The 15535-nt window shown below is 42.9% G+C and overlaps 1 protein-coding gene across 3 annotated transcripts in view; it reads right to left on the reverse strand.

Annotated features, from left to right (window-relative positions):
- The window catches only part of Srgap2 (SLIT-ROBO Rho GTPase activating protein 2), a 243088-nt gene that overhangs the window by 68187 nt on the left and 159366 nt on the right, over positions 1 to 15535 (reverse strand). For all 3 annotated transcript variants that reach the window (XM_071600131.1, XM_027934675.3, XM_034636185.2), the window contains exons 5-7: positions 10846 to 10908; positions 2990 to 3205; positions 2237 to 2365 (exon numbers count right to left, since the gene is read on the reverse strand). In XM_071600131.1, the coding sequence (XP_071456232.1) occupies positions 2237 to 2365; positions 2990 to 3205; positions 10846 to 10908 (408 nt within the window). The remainder of the gene's footprint in view (positions 1 to 2236; positions 2366 to 2989; positions 3206 to 10845; positions 10909 to 15535) is intronic.

Genomic DNA, 15535 nt, shown 5'->3' on the forward strand with positions numbered 1-15535 from the left:
TGGAATGCTGTCACCCTAGACTTGCTCACAGTTCCCTAGACCCATGCCCTGCTGAGTACTGGGGAAGCTGGCTGTCCTCTTTTTTAATGGCAGTTCACACCATATCCTGTAAAGTTAGGTTCTTAACAGGCCTTAAAAAAAGTGATGAAAGTAAGGCCCCAAATAGCTTGCTTTTTACACTGATTTTAAAATACCTGCTCATGTCTGATGAAGAAGGTTGTGACTGATAGAGAAGTAGCCCTTGTCTTCCCCTAAGGTCAAAATTTTGGTGAAAGTGTAGGACAGTGACCCCAGGGGCAACAGAAAGGGAAGATAGCAAACCAGCATTAGAGGTGTGGCAGCCTGCACAATCTTTTCTTCTTAAAAAATATTTTAACCAAATGCAAGATAAATGGCGGGAATTGAGCATAAGAAAGAACAGATTCTCTTTCTCAGGCCAAGAACAGGCCTCTTCCCAATAGTGAGGAGTTGCTGCCCTGAGGAGAAGAGGATCTTGTTTAGGGCTCTGACCTCTTTTGAAAGACAGTGTTCAGATTAGCATCAACAAGCAGAGAGAACAAAGAGGTGCCTGAATAGAGACCAAGGCTCCACTTACCCAAGGGAAGCAATGACATACAGGGCATTAACAGCGCCAAATCTACCAAATCAAAACTCCCTGGTCAAAGGGAAATAGGAATCTGTATTTTGGAAAAGTTCCCCAAGCAACTCTGATGTGGGCCAGATTTAAGTACCAATGGTCTAGTCCAGCTCTTTAGTTTGCTGCAGGGTGGAGCAGTGGGAAACCACAGAAGAGTTCCAGAACAGTTCAGCGACAGGTCAAGATGAACCAGCTATTTAGAGACCAGTGAGTCTTAGATCAGACCCCCATATGATGTTGCGCAGTATGACAGGTTTGCTTGTGGAGAAACTGAGGCAGCAAGCATTTGCAGTCTGGCCAGAGGCTTGCAAGACCCAGTTGTTGTTGCTGAGAGCCCAAAGCAAATGCCAGGCCTCAAACAGGATACAGGGATACACCTGAAGCCCTAGAGACTGGGAGGCTGATGCTCCATCAGTTGCTTCTAGTTGCTTTCAATTGCTTCACTTTGATGACCACAGGGAGAGGTAAGAAAAGTTCGCCAATGTAGCTTTATCTAGGACCGGCTCTGGAATTGGGCCAGATGAAGGGTAGAGACTACAAGACTCAACTATAAGGTCTGAGGAAAACAATAAGAGGATCAAGATCAAGACTGACCCATAAGGCCAAAGATAAAAGGAGATGCCTACTTCATGCAAAACACATGTGCCTACTAACCTGCTTCTCTAGATTGTCCGTGTGCCACATCTCAAAAAGAATGGTCCTGATGTCAGTGGCATCTGGATAACTTCCTGATAGGAACATAATTTGTCGTACACTGCAAATCTGTAACCTTGGGTAGGTAAGTCTCTTAACCCTCTGGACCACTAGTTTCCTCAACTACAAACTGGAGACAGCATTACTTATCCATACGGTGTTGTGATAATCAAAGGAGATAATACCAGACATACAAGTTGCTGAGTATTTCCTAGCAGCCCAAAGAGTGCTGTGGTCATGGATCTTGATTTAGTAAGATTTAGGTGCAAATTTTGCCTCTGTCACTTTTTTTTTTTTTTTTTTTTTTGGTACTTGGGATTGAACCCAGGGGGTGTTTTACTACTGTGCTACATCCTGAGCCATTTTTATTTTGAGACAGGCTCTCACCAAGTTGCTTAGGATCTCACGAAGTTGCTGAGGCTGGCCTTGGACTTGTGATCTTCCTGCCTCAGCCTCCTGAACTTCTGGGATTACGAGGCTCCCTACTTTAAACGCGTGCCCCACTTTGAGTCTATCTTCAAATATCATTTTCCTCCTTGCACTGCCAACCTGGAGGAGGTGTCACTTACCCCAGCCTCTGAACACCTGACATCTAACACCAGGTTACTTCTGTCACTTAGTAGCTCTGGGTAAGTCATCTAAACTCTCTGAATGTTAATCGATAAAACTAGAGATAATAATGTCTTCCTCCAGGGACTGTAGTGAGAAGTGAATGAAACAAACAAAATGCGTCACCCAGAACTTGGAACCTGGCAATCTCCTAATCTCCAATCTCATGGCTATCATCTTTTTGTAACAGTCTCAAAATGCCCCAGATGCCCGAACAATAGAATTGGGGAATGTGTGACAAGGATTCTGAAGCCAGGGTAGAGGAGCCCATAGGCCCCCCCAGCTTTAAGCACTTACATCAATAAGATCAGACAGGTCGTGGATGTAGTACTTGAAGACAGATGCATTGGTTGCCTCCAAAGCCAGTAAGTATTCATTCCGGGCTTTAATGGCCTTCAATTTATTCTCGGTGTACTTGGCTTGGCGCTGAAAAGGGAACAGAAGTTAAATTTTACTTTTTTATTTTTTTTTAAAGGGGAGACTGTTCTCTGGGAGATGAAAGTACAGTACATTCAAGAACCACAACTGTGCTGCTACTCCCTATGCGCATCTGCTTTAAATTGGGTTCTAATTCTGCTTAATGAGATTCAAGGGCATAATGTAGATCAACTCAGCAAAGGTTAATGAGGCTCCCTACTTTAAATGCGTGCCCCACTTTGAGTCTATCTTCAAATATCATTCTCCATCCTTGCACTGCCAACCTGGAGGAGGTGTCACTTACCCCAGCCTCTGAACACCTGACGCCTAAAGGTGAACCCAAGGTCCTCAGTCTCCCCCCACTTCCTGAGGCAGCAAGATACTTTGCTCAATTTAGAAAATGAGCAGAGAAGGGTGACTACTGTTTCTTGTCTATATTCTGGAGGTTGAAAACTTGGAGTTGACATGCATCCTTCAATACCTAGGATTCCTGCCAGGACAGAGAAAGGACTCTTTTGGTAAAGGAACCCAGAGTTTCTGTGTTCTGCTCTTCTTTCCCTACTGGAAAATTTTTATCAATCCTGCCTTCCAGAACATTCTTCCCTGCCTGTACAGCTGTTACAGCATACATACCTTCTCTTTCATCTTCTCAATCTTCTTCACTGAGCTCCTCCGGACATGTTTCTCTTCAATGCGGACATTGGCGGTGGAGTCAGGGGAGCGTGGGGTCTGCCGGTCCTCCTGCTTCACAGATTTACCAATTTGCTTCTCCTCTTGCTTCTCGGCCTCCTTTAGTTTGCTCTGAGCACTGATGCTGTCGGCATTGTACATGTGATATGTCTTCATGACCTGCAAGACATCCCCCACCCCCACCCCAGAGGTCAAGCCAATGGGGTCAACTCTCTGCTTTACAGACTAAAAGACTCAGCCAGTCCTCTTCCCCAGGAAGCAACATCCTCATCCCCCCAAGGGAAAAATCCAGAAGGGTTTGGTTCAGCAAACATTATATAATAAAGGCAGTTCCAAAGCACAGGGAAGCAGAACTAACCCAAGGTGTCTTTTTATTGAAATGACTTCGGGTCTGTTCTTCATGTATTATTCAATTCTATTTATTACCATTTGTAATCATTAGTCTTATACAGGCCCAGGGATTTCCTATGGCTTGCTCACCTCACAATTACCCACTAGACAGGAAACACCACCTCTCTCAGTGCCCCAAAGAGGGCTGCATGGCCTGTGGAGTAGTCTATACTATTTGTACCTTTCAGCTATAAAACAGGGTAGAGGAAAAGCCTCCATAGCTCTCCTAACCATCCTGCTTCAACTGTATTATACACTACCTCACAGCACTAGAGCAACAGCCATGGCAGTTCTTACATTCTGAGCACATACCATATTCCTGGCTTTGTGCAAATGTCACACACACATTTGCTCATTTCATCTGTGCAGCAATTCTACAATCTAGACAACAACCATGAGATACTTGCATGATTCAGGTAAGAGTCAGGGAAGGAATAAAATCCCTATTAAGTATAACTAGAATTACTACAAGAAGTAATAGAAAAAGAGGGACACCATTTTCAAATTTTCCACCAAAGCACTGTCTAGGAATTCAATTCCATTTCTTAGCAATGAGACCAGGAAGCCTGGAACTTGACCTTGTTTCCAGTCCTCCCCAAATTACTACTTCCAGCCACATGATGCCCTGCTCTGCTGGAGCTTTCAAGGATATTGCTACCTTCCATCAGGGAATTACAAATGCTTTACCACAAACCTAGCCATCTGAAGTTCGAGAGTACTGAAGTTTTGATGCTATGAAATTTCTTTGAAAGGGAGAAATAGTGTAGGAGCTGTGTGTGTGTGTGTGTGTGTGTGTGTGTGTGTGTGTGTGAGCATGCATACGTGTGCACATGGCTGACCACTCGCAAGGGACAGCAAGGGTACAGTATTAATATTTATAATAATCTCTACCACTTAGTGCATGTTGTGTGTCAGGGGTTCTCTGTACGCCACCACAGTGAATCCTCACAACATCTCTGTGAAAGACATGTTATTATTTCCACTCCTAAAGAGGAGGAAATGGGGCTAAAGAGATTAACTATGGCACTCAAAGTCACACGACTAGTAAGTGGCAGTCAGAATTCAAATTTAGGTCTATCAAACTTCAAAGGCCACATTCTTTACCACTAAATCACTGCATAGGACTGGAGCTGAATTAGTTGGGAGGAAAGGTTAAGTAAATTCAAGGGAGACATGAAAAGCAAAATTGGTTTCATTTAGGAACTTGAGTTAGAGCAGTATCTCACCCAGGGGACATTTAGCAATGTCTGGAAATATTTTTGCTTGTGACACCTTGGGGATTGCTAATGGGAATGCTGCTGCACATCCTATACACAGGGTACCCCCTATAATAAAAAATTATTTGGTTCAAAATGTCAGTGGTGCCAAGGTTGAGAAAACCTGGGCTAGAGGGGCTCTGTGAGTATTCTAATCCCTTAGGATCAGTGGGAGGGGGAGGAAGGAATAAAGAATACTGAGGTATTGACAAAATCAAAGTACATTAGAATCTAAACTCTGTCTCATTTTGGATGCAGAATGCTTTAAATCAGCTTATTCTAAACCTGACACCATTTCCCATAAGATCCACTCTGCTTATACTTTGCATATTCTCTATATAGGAGAAGCAATATTAACAACTAAGGGTATTAAAAAGCTTTTCTAAGTAATTCAAACAGATCCCCAGTTTTGCAGGTTGACTAAGAAGTGGGAAAGAGGCCATCTGTTCTCCTGGCTGGAGACGGGTGGATGGGAGCTCCTTTCTCTGTTTTTTTTTCCACCTGATTCTGACAAAGGCATTCAAATGCTCAAGTAAATAAGTTGTGAAAGTGAATGATTTTTAAGAATATGATTTCCCATTTTATGATGAAAGAGGAAATATTATGAATGAACATAAGAGACAAAGGAGCTCAAAGAATAGTGTCAACAACAAACAGATGAAGTAATAAAAATCAATAATTTATATTGTTCCTTCCGAACCCAAAAGTACTTAAAGAACTCTCTCATTAAAAGATTTTAAAAGCTAGGCACGGTGGCATATGACTGGAAACCCAAATACCCATGAGGCAAGAGAATTACAAGATCAAGGTCAGTCTTGGCAACTTAGGGAGATCCTATCTCAAAACAAAGCATTGGGTGGCAGAGTATCCCTGGTCTAATCCCCAATACCCCTCCCCACCAAAGAAAGAGTAAAATATTATCTACTCTAAGAAACTAAAACTTTCTAAGGAAAATATGTCATGAACACATGGTAGCTTTACCATCAAATGGTTGCCCAAATGACTTAATGACAATGAATCATCTACTCTGTGGAAAATGTGGAAGAAATGTTACTAGTGCCCTCTAAAGGGAAAACTGAAGCATCCAGAGGCTGAAGCTTAAATAAGTAATAGTAAACAACTGGGGAAACAGGAAAATCAAGGTAGGACTTAGAGAAACATATATAGTGAGCAAATAAACTAGAGGAGAAACTCAGAATTCTAAATTCTCACTTCTTCAAAGAACACTCACTTTACTTTGAAAAACTAAATACAAAATTCATGCATTTAGCTCTGTTACCTCCATAAGTTACACTAAAAGGACAGAAAAGAGTTTTCATTATTACTTTTTTTTTTTTTTTTTTTGGTACTAGGGATTGAATTCAGGGTTGCTCTATCACGGAGTTACTGCACAGTCCTTTTTATTTGTTGTTTTGTGACGGAGTCTTGCTAAATTGCAGAGCTGGCCTCCAATTTGCAATCTTTCAGTCTTAGCCTCCAGAGTTGCTGGGATTACAGGAATGCACTACCATGCCTGGCTATAATTTTTTAGGTGTAAATTGAGGCAAACAAAAAGAAAGAATCAGACTCTGACAAACAGATAAGCAAGTAGTAACTGACCTACTGAATCCTAAATCAATACTAGGGAGAGCCAAGAAGCAACCAGACATATCACAGAAGTCTCAAGAGAAATAGGTGGCAGTGGGATGAAGGTGGATCTAAAAACAAGAAATTACTGAAAGCCTGAGAAAGTCAGATCCCAAATCCCCTCCCTAATCACAATGGGTGACTGAGGCTTATTTTCTTAGAAAGTGGCCACAAACTGGGGAATACCAGGCTCATCTGAGGTTAGGAGCATTGGGTGGCAGAGTATCTTAAACTTAAACTGAACTTAAACCAGGAGGATCAATGGCAACTTCTGTACTGAATGTTGAGATGGCCCAGACCTCTTTCAATTCAGTCCCCAGACATAAGTGGGAGATCAAAAGAACCATCTCTCAGTAATCTATCCAAGATAAAAGATTAAAAAAAAAAATACTGATGCTGGGGCTTCCCCAAAGACATGGCCCCTACAGTGAAGGCCATGGTCAACACAGGACTTTTCAGTGCCTTACTTTAAAATATGATCAGCCAGCTAAGGATTACCAGACATTTAAGGAAAATATTTAAATATCCAGAACTGAACAAGCAATTTAGAAGAAATAGTATACAGACAGAATAATACTTGGAAAATAATCTATTAGCAATAGCCTCAAGAGATGAATAAGAAATATAAAGATATTTCATCATGAACAATGGATGGGATTGTTTTCCCTGGATGGGAATAAAAGGAAAAAAAATGGGAACATATAGAGAAGACTAAGAGTTCTTAGCAATTAAGATTCAACTCAAATGCCTTTCCAAGGAGCCTAATTCATGCTCTTCTCTCATGCAGACTGTAAGAGTTCTTACCTCATTTTTTACTTGCTGTCTTATTTTTCTGTCTCCCCCTATCAAAACTAAATGTCTTGAGTTTAGGGACACCTCTTTGTATTCCCACTGTCCAGTGCCAGGATCAAACAGATAAGCAGAGTTGCAGGACTATTAGCTGCCACTGCTTCAGGGGAACAGGTGCTGAACACCAGGCTGAAGTAGCTTGCAGCAAACAGCTGCTACACAAGTCAAGGGGACATATACTGTAGCACAAAACCTCTAGGTGACAACAGCTCCGGAGTGTCCGAATCTCCTCTTCTCTTTCAAGTCCAGGGTTTCCTTGACTCTTCATATTCAGCCAATCCATGTGGCTTCTGCGCCTCTACATATCCTTCTGCATCTGCACATCCTTCCTGTAGGGGCTTTCTGGACTTTTCCAGATAGTCTCTGGGTGCAACTGAGGCAGACAATCCCAGAGTTCTTTAGGAAGCAGTGTGCTCTGACTTCAAAGGCATTCCTAGAGCATCAGTCAGAGAATGAAAACTACTTATCCCTGGTTTCCAAGCTAGCCAGTTCATGATGGGGGAGAAACATGTGCAGAAGATTGCTCTCTGAATAACAGCTGTGGAAGTGGCCCTGGCACAGAATGCCAAGTCAGGGAAATCAAAGCCCTTCAGGCAGAAAAGAGGAAGGTGCAGAGGGGCAGCTGGCCACTTATGGTGGGATTCTGGGCCTCTCATCCAAAGGCATCTTTATTTGGAAACACCTGGGTTCGGCCCCTTGGTTCATCAGGTTCAAAAGTACTTAAATTACCAACCCGTGGGTAATTGGTTCCCAAAAAGAATTATTCATGGACATAAGGGGCAAGTGTGAAGTAAGAAGGACACTGGTAAATATGGCAGATCTCTTACATCCTTGATTCCTTTTTTTTTTTAGTGCCCACAAATAACTTCTATTGCCTACAGGGTTGAGAGAGAGAGAGAGAGAGAGAGAGAGAGAGAGACAGAGAGAGACTGACTCTTACTTTCCTACAGAGCAAACAGAGGGAAAGTTCCTTACAAGAATTCTTTCTTATTCTCTTCCTAACTCCTCTGAGAGTGTCCACAGCTAGCAGCTTCCCTAAGCCAATATACAGTAGTACCGGCTTCCTTCTTGATGAGACCACTATCTCACCCACAGTGACAAATCATCCTGTTTTACTCAGGACTTTCCCAGTTTCAGCACTGAAAGTCTCATGTCCCAGGAAACACTTCAGTCCTAGGTTGAAGGGTTCCACATCCCAATCCCATGTGCCTTTATTCAAACCAGTCAAAAGCTAATGTCACCCCTGTAGAAGAAACAATTCTTAGTTCTATTCTTTGAACCCTTTAATAGTCTACAGACAGAATCTGTGAATTAATTTGATCCTTAACTGTAGTCTGATATTTCTGAAATTATAACTCCCCCAATGAGCCCATCCCCTAGGATATGGAGATACCTGACATCAGGGTCATAGACATTAGGGTATCCCACGTTCATATAGCTAGCAGTCAACAGTCTGTGTTGCCTAATTCAGGAGACTCTAGTCACCAGACACAGATGTCTCAAACTTAGTACTACTGACATTTTGGGGGAGATAATTCTTTGTCGTGACGGAAAATCCTGGACATTGTAGGATACTAGCAGCACTCTTGGCCTCTAGATTTTAGTTGTCCAGTTCTGACAACTAAAAATGCTGCAGACACTGCCAAAAGTCCTTTTGGTGGTGGTGGTGGGGGATTACCCTGCATGGGAATCATTGCATCATACTGTTCTGCTTTCTCTGGAACTTCCTGGTGTCCTCTACTCTTTTCTTCTCTTCCCATCACGTCTTTGAGGAATATATCAAATTTTTACATAGATCTTAGACAGATTATAAGACTGTGTACCAAGGCACCTCACAACAGGAGACACCATACTTAGCCAATTCTCAGTTTGAATATCAGTGGGAATATTCTATGCTCTGCATAGACTACTTACTGGCCTATATGGGGTGGCCTGAGGATTGTAGTTAGAGGTACAAACTTGGTCCTCAGACCAGAGCAGCAAGTTTCAGGATTTTCTTCTTTACTCTGGCATTGCCTGTACCCTTTCACTTACTTTTTAAGTCATAGCTTATGAAGAGATCTAGGACTCTGGATAAAAGGTAACAGATGGTCAGACACTATTCATCCTTTGCTGTCTTGAGTCCATCGGCCAAAGGAGAACACTAGATTTAAGTGGGTCTGGGGTTTTCTGGTATCCAACTAACTCGCCCCTAGAAAGAGCTGCAAATAGCAAAGGTCAAAGATGCTTATGGGAAAATATAAGAATTCCTGTATGACATGTGTCATCTTCCATCTTAGTGAATTCTCTGCCAGAAGAAAGGAATAATAGCTCTTGTTGGTGCCTAGAAGATGCTCTAAAAATAAAGAGCAGAAGCATTGAAAAGACCAAATTCAGGAAACTCTTCCAATCTGAAAATGGTTCCCATCCGTGTGCTTCTATTTTTAAAAGACATCAACTGCATTTGAGAAAAATGAAAACCCGGGAGCTGAACCAAAGGGTACCCTGCTCTCTACTTGGTTGTCTTCATAGCAGAAGAGTCACAGAGTAGAAATTCACAATGAACCGAGCTCCGCTGCAGACGGGTCAGATGACCACACTACACTATTTACTTGCTTAGCAGTTGCCATGACAAAACGGACACGCCTGGGCTCTGGACCAAGAACATGGAATTCTCTGACCCCAGATGCCTGTTACGTATGTCACTGCTGCCTGCTTTCCTGTGAATTAAAGAAAGATAGGAAGGAAGGGAGAGAGGGAGAGAGAAAAGGAGGAAAAGAAGCAAGAAGGGAGGAAGGGAGGAAGGGAGGAAGGGAGGAAGGAAGGAAGGAAGGAAGGAAGGAGGGAGAGGGAGGGAATAAACAAATGAACACAGAAAACCAATTTCACCTCCAAATAGGATGGGACAACCCTGGAAAATGACACACAGGGCTGATATAACAGAGCTGGAGATGGGATCCCTGTCAGGTGCTGCACAATTGAAGTATTCCATTTATGGGAGCAAGAGTTTCCTTGATGTACGTGTGTGTGTGTATGTTTATTATAACTAACAAAACGTGGCTGGGGGAGAACAAGACCACAATCACATCTCAGAGCATGAAGAAGTACCCATCATCCACTGAAGTGCCAGGTTTCTCAGAACAGATTGGGCTCTCTCCTCCAAGCCCACAGCCTGCATCTTCATGGTGGGCTCTGCCTGTCTGAACCCGACCCTTATATTGGGACATTTAGGAGTCTACACTTCCCTCTACGCATTTGCTCTAATCTCAAATCAAGATCAATCCAAGATCTGACATAAAACTTGGACGATAAGTGCTTTCCAAGAGGCAAATGTTAATGGTGCAATACAGGCTGTGTTCCTTGCCATTAAAATTGGGGTCCCTGGTTGCTGCTGCTAATGGTGTCAGCTGGGTTGGTGACCTAGCCGTTGACTGGTGTTTTGAGGTGATGCCTCAAATGAAGCCAGGGTGAACTTGCACAGTGGAGGAAGGATATTATTCTGAGGAAGTTTTTTTGGAGCTTGTTGGTTTTGAAAATCAAGAGTGTGAACAAAGAAATGGGTGGGGTCACCCCCAATAGAGAGCATGCACTGTCCTCAACCTCAGCTCAGTTCAGGGCTGCTGACGTGACTATGGCTGCCAGCTGCCAAATGCTGCTTCCCTCTGCTTGTTAAAGAGCCCAGCAACCCATCTGATTTACCGAATAGAGCTCGTTCAGGACCTTCATCAAATCATCTTGGAGCTGCTGGCCGACTTCTTTACTCTGCAAGGAAAGAGGAATGAAGGTTAATTGGGAAACAGAAGGAGGGAGGAGGGGGCAACAAAGGCAAGAGCAGCACTGGCTCTACAAATAACACAGACTCAATTAAGGCCCATTATTTAACCCAGCAAATCAGATAACCACTCGGTTCAGACCCAATTATGGTCAGATTACTCAAAGAGTTTTAATAAAATGAAATGTGCCCTTTCTGTAGCCCAGCAAAAGCAATCGTGTAGAGGGAAAATGGGTTATAGCCTTTGATTTTTCAATTGGTCCCCAAAGAGCAGGCCTGAAAGCCACATCCTACCTAGCAACAGTTGTTAGGTGGAGCATGCCTTCTCAGATACTTGTAGGCAAACATGCCAAAGGATTACAAAGGAAAGATGCATAATAGGATGAGAGAGGAAAAAGCACATCAACATTCAAGGACTTCAAAGTCCCTAACTAAATAAGTTCAAGCAGGAAGGAATTGTACTTCTCACTGGCTTTATTTCTACTACAAACTCTCAAGGAAGTGGTTCTTCAATAATGACTGCTTGCAACCTGAGCTAACGGTACCTGATTCTGATAATATCTGTTAAGGGGTCTTCAACTGGTTAATCCTGAGCAGTGGTAGCTCTCAGATTCTTTGTTGCTGCCACCCAGGGCTGGCATCTAACCACATAGAACAGTAGAAATAGAGAAAAATGAGGAAGCAGGAAGGAAAGAGTCATGGCTTCTGAACAGAATGTTATATGCCAAGCCCAAGGGAGCAGGGGATAAAACCGATTGGCCTCATGGCGGAATTGATAAGGAAAGCCCTTGTTGTATCTTCTGCCAGGCCCCTCTAATTCTTTACTATAAAAATTCAGATACCAGCATCTTTCTAACAGAAGTTATAATACTGTCTTGGCATAGCTAAATGCCCAGGCAAGAAGGGATGTGCCCTTTTATTCAGAAACAAAATCATTATAAATCTTGCTTTTTTTCCCAAGATACATACATCTTTATCTCAAAAATACCTTTTCTGATTACAAAAGTAATATATTTATTATAACAAGGAAAGTGGAAAAACCATCAAAAGAGAAAACAAAGTAACCCTGAATTCCTACCACTAAAAAAATCATCACTCTAGACAGTGGTAAAATATTTTTCTAATTTTCCCTTTCATTATTATTTTTACAAAGTTGGGATTGCATTATAAACACTATTTGGGAATTTATTTGCTTAACTGTATATTGTGAACATTTCTCCATCATTCTTCTATAATATTATAATACATTAGGCTGAGATAGCTCCTCTTCTTAGGTATTTGCTTCCAAAGTTTTGTGATAGAAAATGCTGTATTAAATTGCTTTATATATAATCATCTATGCACACTTTTTTCATTATTTTCTACTAGAAATAACAGTGGGTCAGAGAGTACTCATTTGTAGCCTTAAATTGCCTTTGAGAAATACTGTACCAATTAAAAATACTGCCAGAGGCATGTAAGAATGCTTAGTTCACTTTTTTTTTTTTTTTTTTTGGTCTTGACAACCAAAAATCTTTGCCAATTTAGGGAACTGTGATGTGGTATCTCTTGCAATCTGCAGTTCTTTGATTCTAGTGAGCCTGAACATTTTTAAAAACATGTTTATCAGACATTTCATTTTTTCTGTTATGGTTTGCCATTTTTTTTCCAATAAGGAATTCTCTGCCCATTTTTTTTCTAGTAAGGTATTCATTATGGAATATAACATAGGTGTGCCCTCCATCATAGGTGGTCCTGAATTTTTATAGCCAGTAGTAGAGAATGGAGTGGATTAGAGAATGGAGTGGAAGGAAACCTAAATTGGCAATCATAAGAGTCTCCTTCTATTCCCAGCTCTTCTACCACCTGCTATAACCTTAGGCACCCTGGTTAATCTCTTTGCATCTCTCGTTTTCTCTTCCATAAAATGAAAGGCCTCTGCCACTAGAATTCCACATGATTTTTTGCCTAGCTCCTTGCATCCATATTCCATTCAAACACGACCCCTTTAGTGTGTAATGGGTTGGCTGTCTTCACACCATAGTGTAGCAGATAATGGGAAAGGTCTCCTCAGGGACTCAGTTGCTCTGCAAAACAGAGGGCTTCAGGGGCACTTTTCTGGTCTTGAATTTATCATTCCTAGTGTCTGTCATCCAGTGACCTCAACCACTGGAGGAAGCCACAGGAGGGAATGCCTTTCCTGCGCACACTCACACCCCAGCCTCACCCATCTTGAGGAGAGCTGAGCTCCACTGAAGCAGCTAAGGCCCAAGGAGGTGAAGTAAGGAGAAATGACTCACCACCAGCCTCGGAGTCAGCAACAGGGTCAGGAAGTGACCACGAGTATCACTTCCCACCACCCTGCCCTGCTGCCTCCAGGCCGGCCTCCACCCCCCCCACCCCCCGCCACCCCACCAGCCTTCCAGCCTCTCCTACCACCTCCTTATGCTGAACGGCAGAGGTTAAGGGGGAAAAGTGCTTGATGCTCTACCCTGTAGCTTATCCACAACTTAAAACAACCCCAGTCCCGCAGGAGTGGAGGAGAAAGGAGTGAGGAAGAGGGAAGGAAAGCCTAACCAATAAAATAGCAATTAAGCCAGGCAGATGTTTCCTTTCATGTGCTGATTAGCTGGGAGGACCACTCAACTCTTACCCTGTTTATTTGAACAGGGCTCAAGTGATCTGACTTACCACTCCCTCTGCCAGAGAGCTGGGCTGGGAATACTCCTGTAGTTAACCCAGTTAAAATGCACAGTAAAGCCCCTAGCAATCAGGAGCAATTCTGACCCAGGGAGAGAGGGACGAAGTGGGCAGTGTCTCTCCTTTCACTGATACAAGGCTGGCCTTCTCTATTTCAGAAACCTTAACTGTGCGCCTTTAGGGAAAAGCACAGCGCAGGAAGGGCTTCCGTGCTGGCCACTGTGGGGAGGTTGACCGAGCTGGGAAGCTACAAGGGGCCCCACCCAGAGACAAGGGGCACATTTATTCCTCAGAACAACAAAATCTGATGAGGCCCAGAGAAGGACAATGAAGACTGTGGAGCTTTTCCGTTTCCTGTAAAGAAGCAAGGGGTCTCTAGGCAGGGAAGAAAAAGAATTTACAGTGCAGTCTTTGTGCACTAATATTCAGCCTGCATCTCTTTAAAATTTCTTGGAAGAGAATGAGTCATCTAAACATTGCAGGAAACCAAACAGAAGTCAGGGAAAAAATTACTTTGGGTAAAGTTTTTCTCTTAAATGTTTGCATAGTAATTTTTGCCTGGAAAAAAAAAAGTACCTAAATTTAGAACAGAGATGTGGTACAGTGACCAATGCTGGTCCTATGGAATAGGAAATGTGATGGTGTGCTCAGGCATGGATATTTTATTTTGAAACTTACCATAACCCTTTGGCTAGAGTGAGTTTCGAGGGGGCCCCCATTCTGCCTGCTACTGGGGCTAAGGCGAGGCTGATGAGAAGACATTGAAATTGCAATAGCTCCTGCCAAAATGGGTAGGGAATCTTCCTTTTCCAACATATAATAGCAACGGACAACAGAACTGAAATGCACAGCCTCATCTCCCCAAGACTGTAATGTTCCAAAGCCCTCTTGCTCACAGAACAGATACAGCAGCAGAAATGTTCTGAAATATGAGGCTACATATCTGGAATGCCTGGACACTGGGCTGGTCACTCATCTTTAGACCTCTTTAAGCCAACACATCTGCTGAGCTTCGGTGAGTTTAGTTTTTCCCAAAGAACAACAATTATGAAAAGGCTTTATTTTTATTTATTTTATTTTATTGGAGGGGTATTGAGGATTGAACTCAGGGGCACTCAGCCACTGAGCCATATCCCCAGCCCTATTTTGTATTTTATTTAGAGACAGGGTCTCACTGAGTTGCTTAGTGCCTCGTTTTTGCTGAGGCTAGCTTTGAACTCCTGATCCTCCTGCCTCAGCCTCCAGAGCCGCTGGAATTACAGGCATGGGCCACCAGGCCCGGCTTTAAAACCAGTCATCATCAGAGGGATCCCCATTACTGGAGTCTCTAGTTATTCAGATCAGTACAGAGAGTGTTTTCCAAGAAGGGGGTGGGATAGGGCTGCATTTTATTGGTTCCCTACACTACAAAGCTATGTTATTTGACAGTCATAAATTAACCACATTTGCATGAAAGGGAGGGGAAAAAAGGAAGGCAAGTCTTCACCCTGTGGTGAGAACTAATTTCAGCCTGTCCCAGGGCTGAGCCTGTCAGCAGGTAGAAACAGTAGGTCATTTAGCTGTGTTGATTAGCCTATGTCAGCGCTTTTCCAAAAAGGAATCCAATTTTCAAGGACACAGATCTCCTCCACCAGTGCTAGCATCCCCTCCTCACCCATAAGATACTTCAGAGGCCAACTGTTAAAACAAATCCGGTTAAAAACTGACTACATTTACAGATTTCAGAAGAAAGGGACATGAGCCTCCTATTTAAGCTCTAGCAGCAGGAGAAGCACCACTAGATGCAGGTTGAAGGTTTCAGGGGCACTTGCTCAGTGCCCAGAGCTCTTGCTCTGTCCCAACAGCTTTTGATGGGGAGGATAGGACTCAAAGGAGTGGCTGTGGATAGCAGGGCCAATGCTAGGTGGTGGCCCTTATTGTATCTGGCCACTCTTTCAC

The sequence above is a fragment of the Marmota flaviventris genome, chromosome 12 (assembly GCF_047511675.1).
Source record: "Marmota flaviventris isolate mMarFla1 chromosome 12, mMarFla1.hap1, whole genome shotgun sequence".
Lineage (NCBI taxonomy): Eukaryota > Metazoa > Chordata > Mammalia > Rodentia > Sciuridae > Marmota > Marmota flaviventris.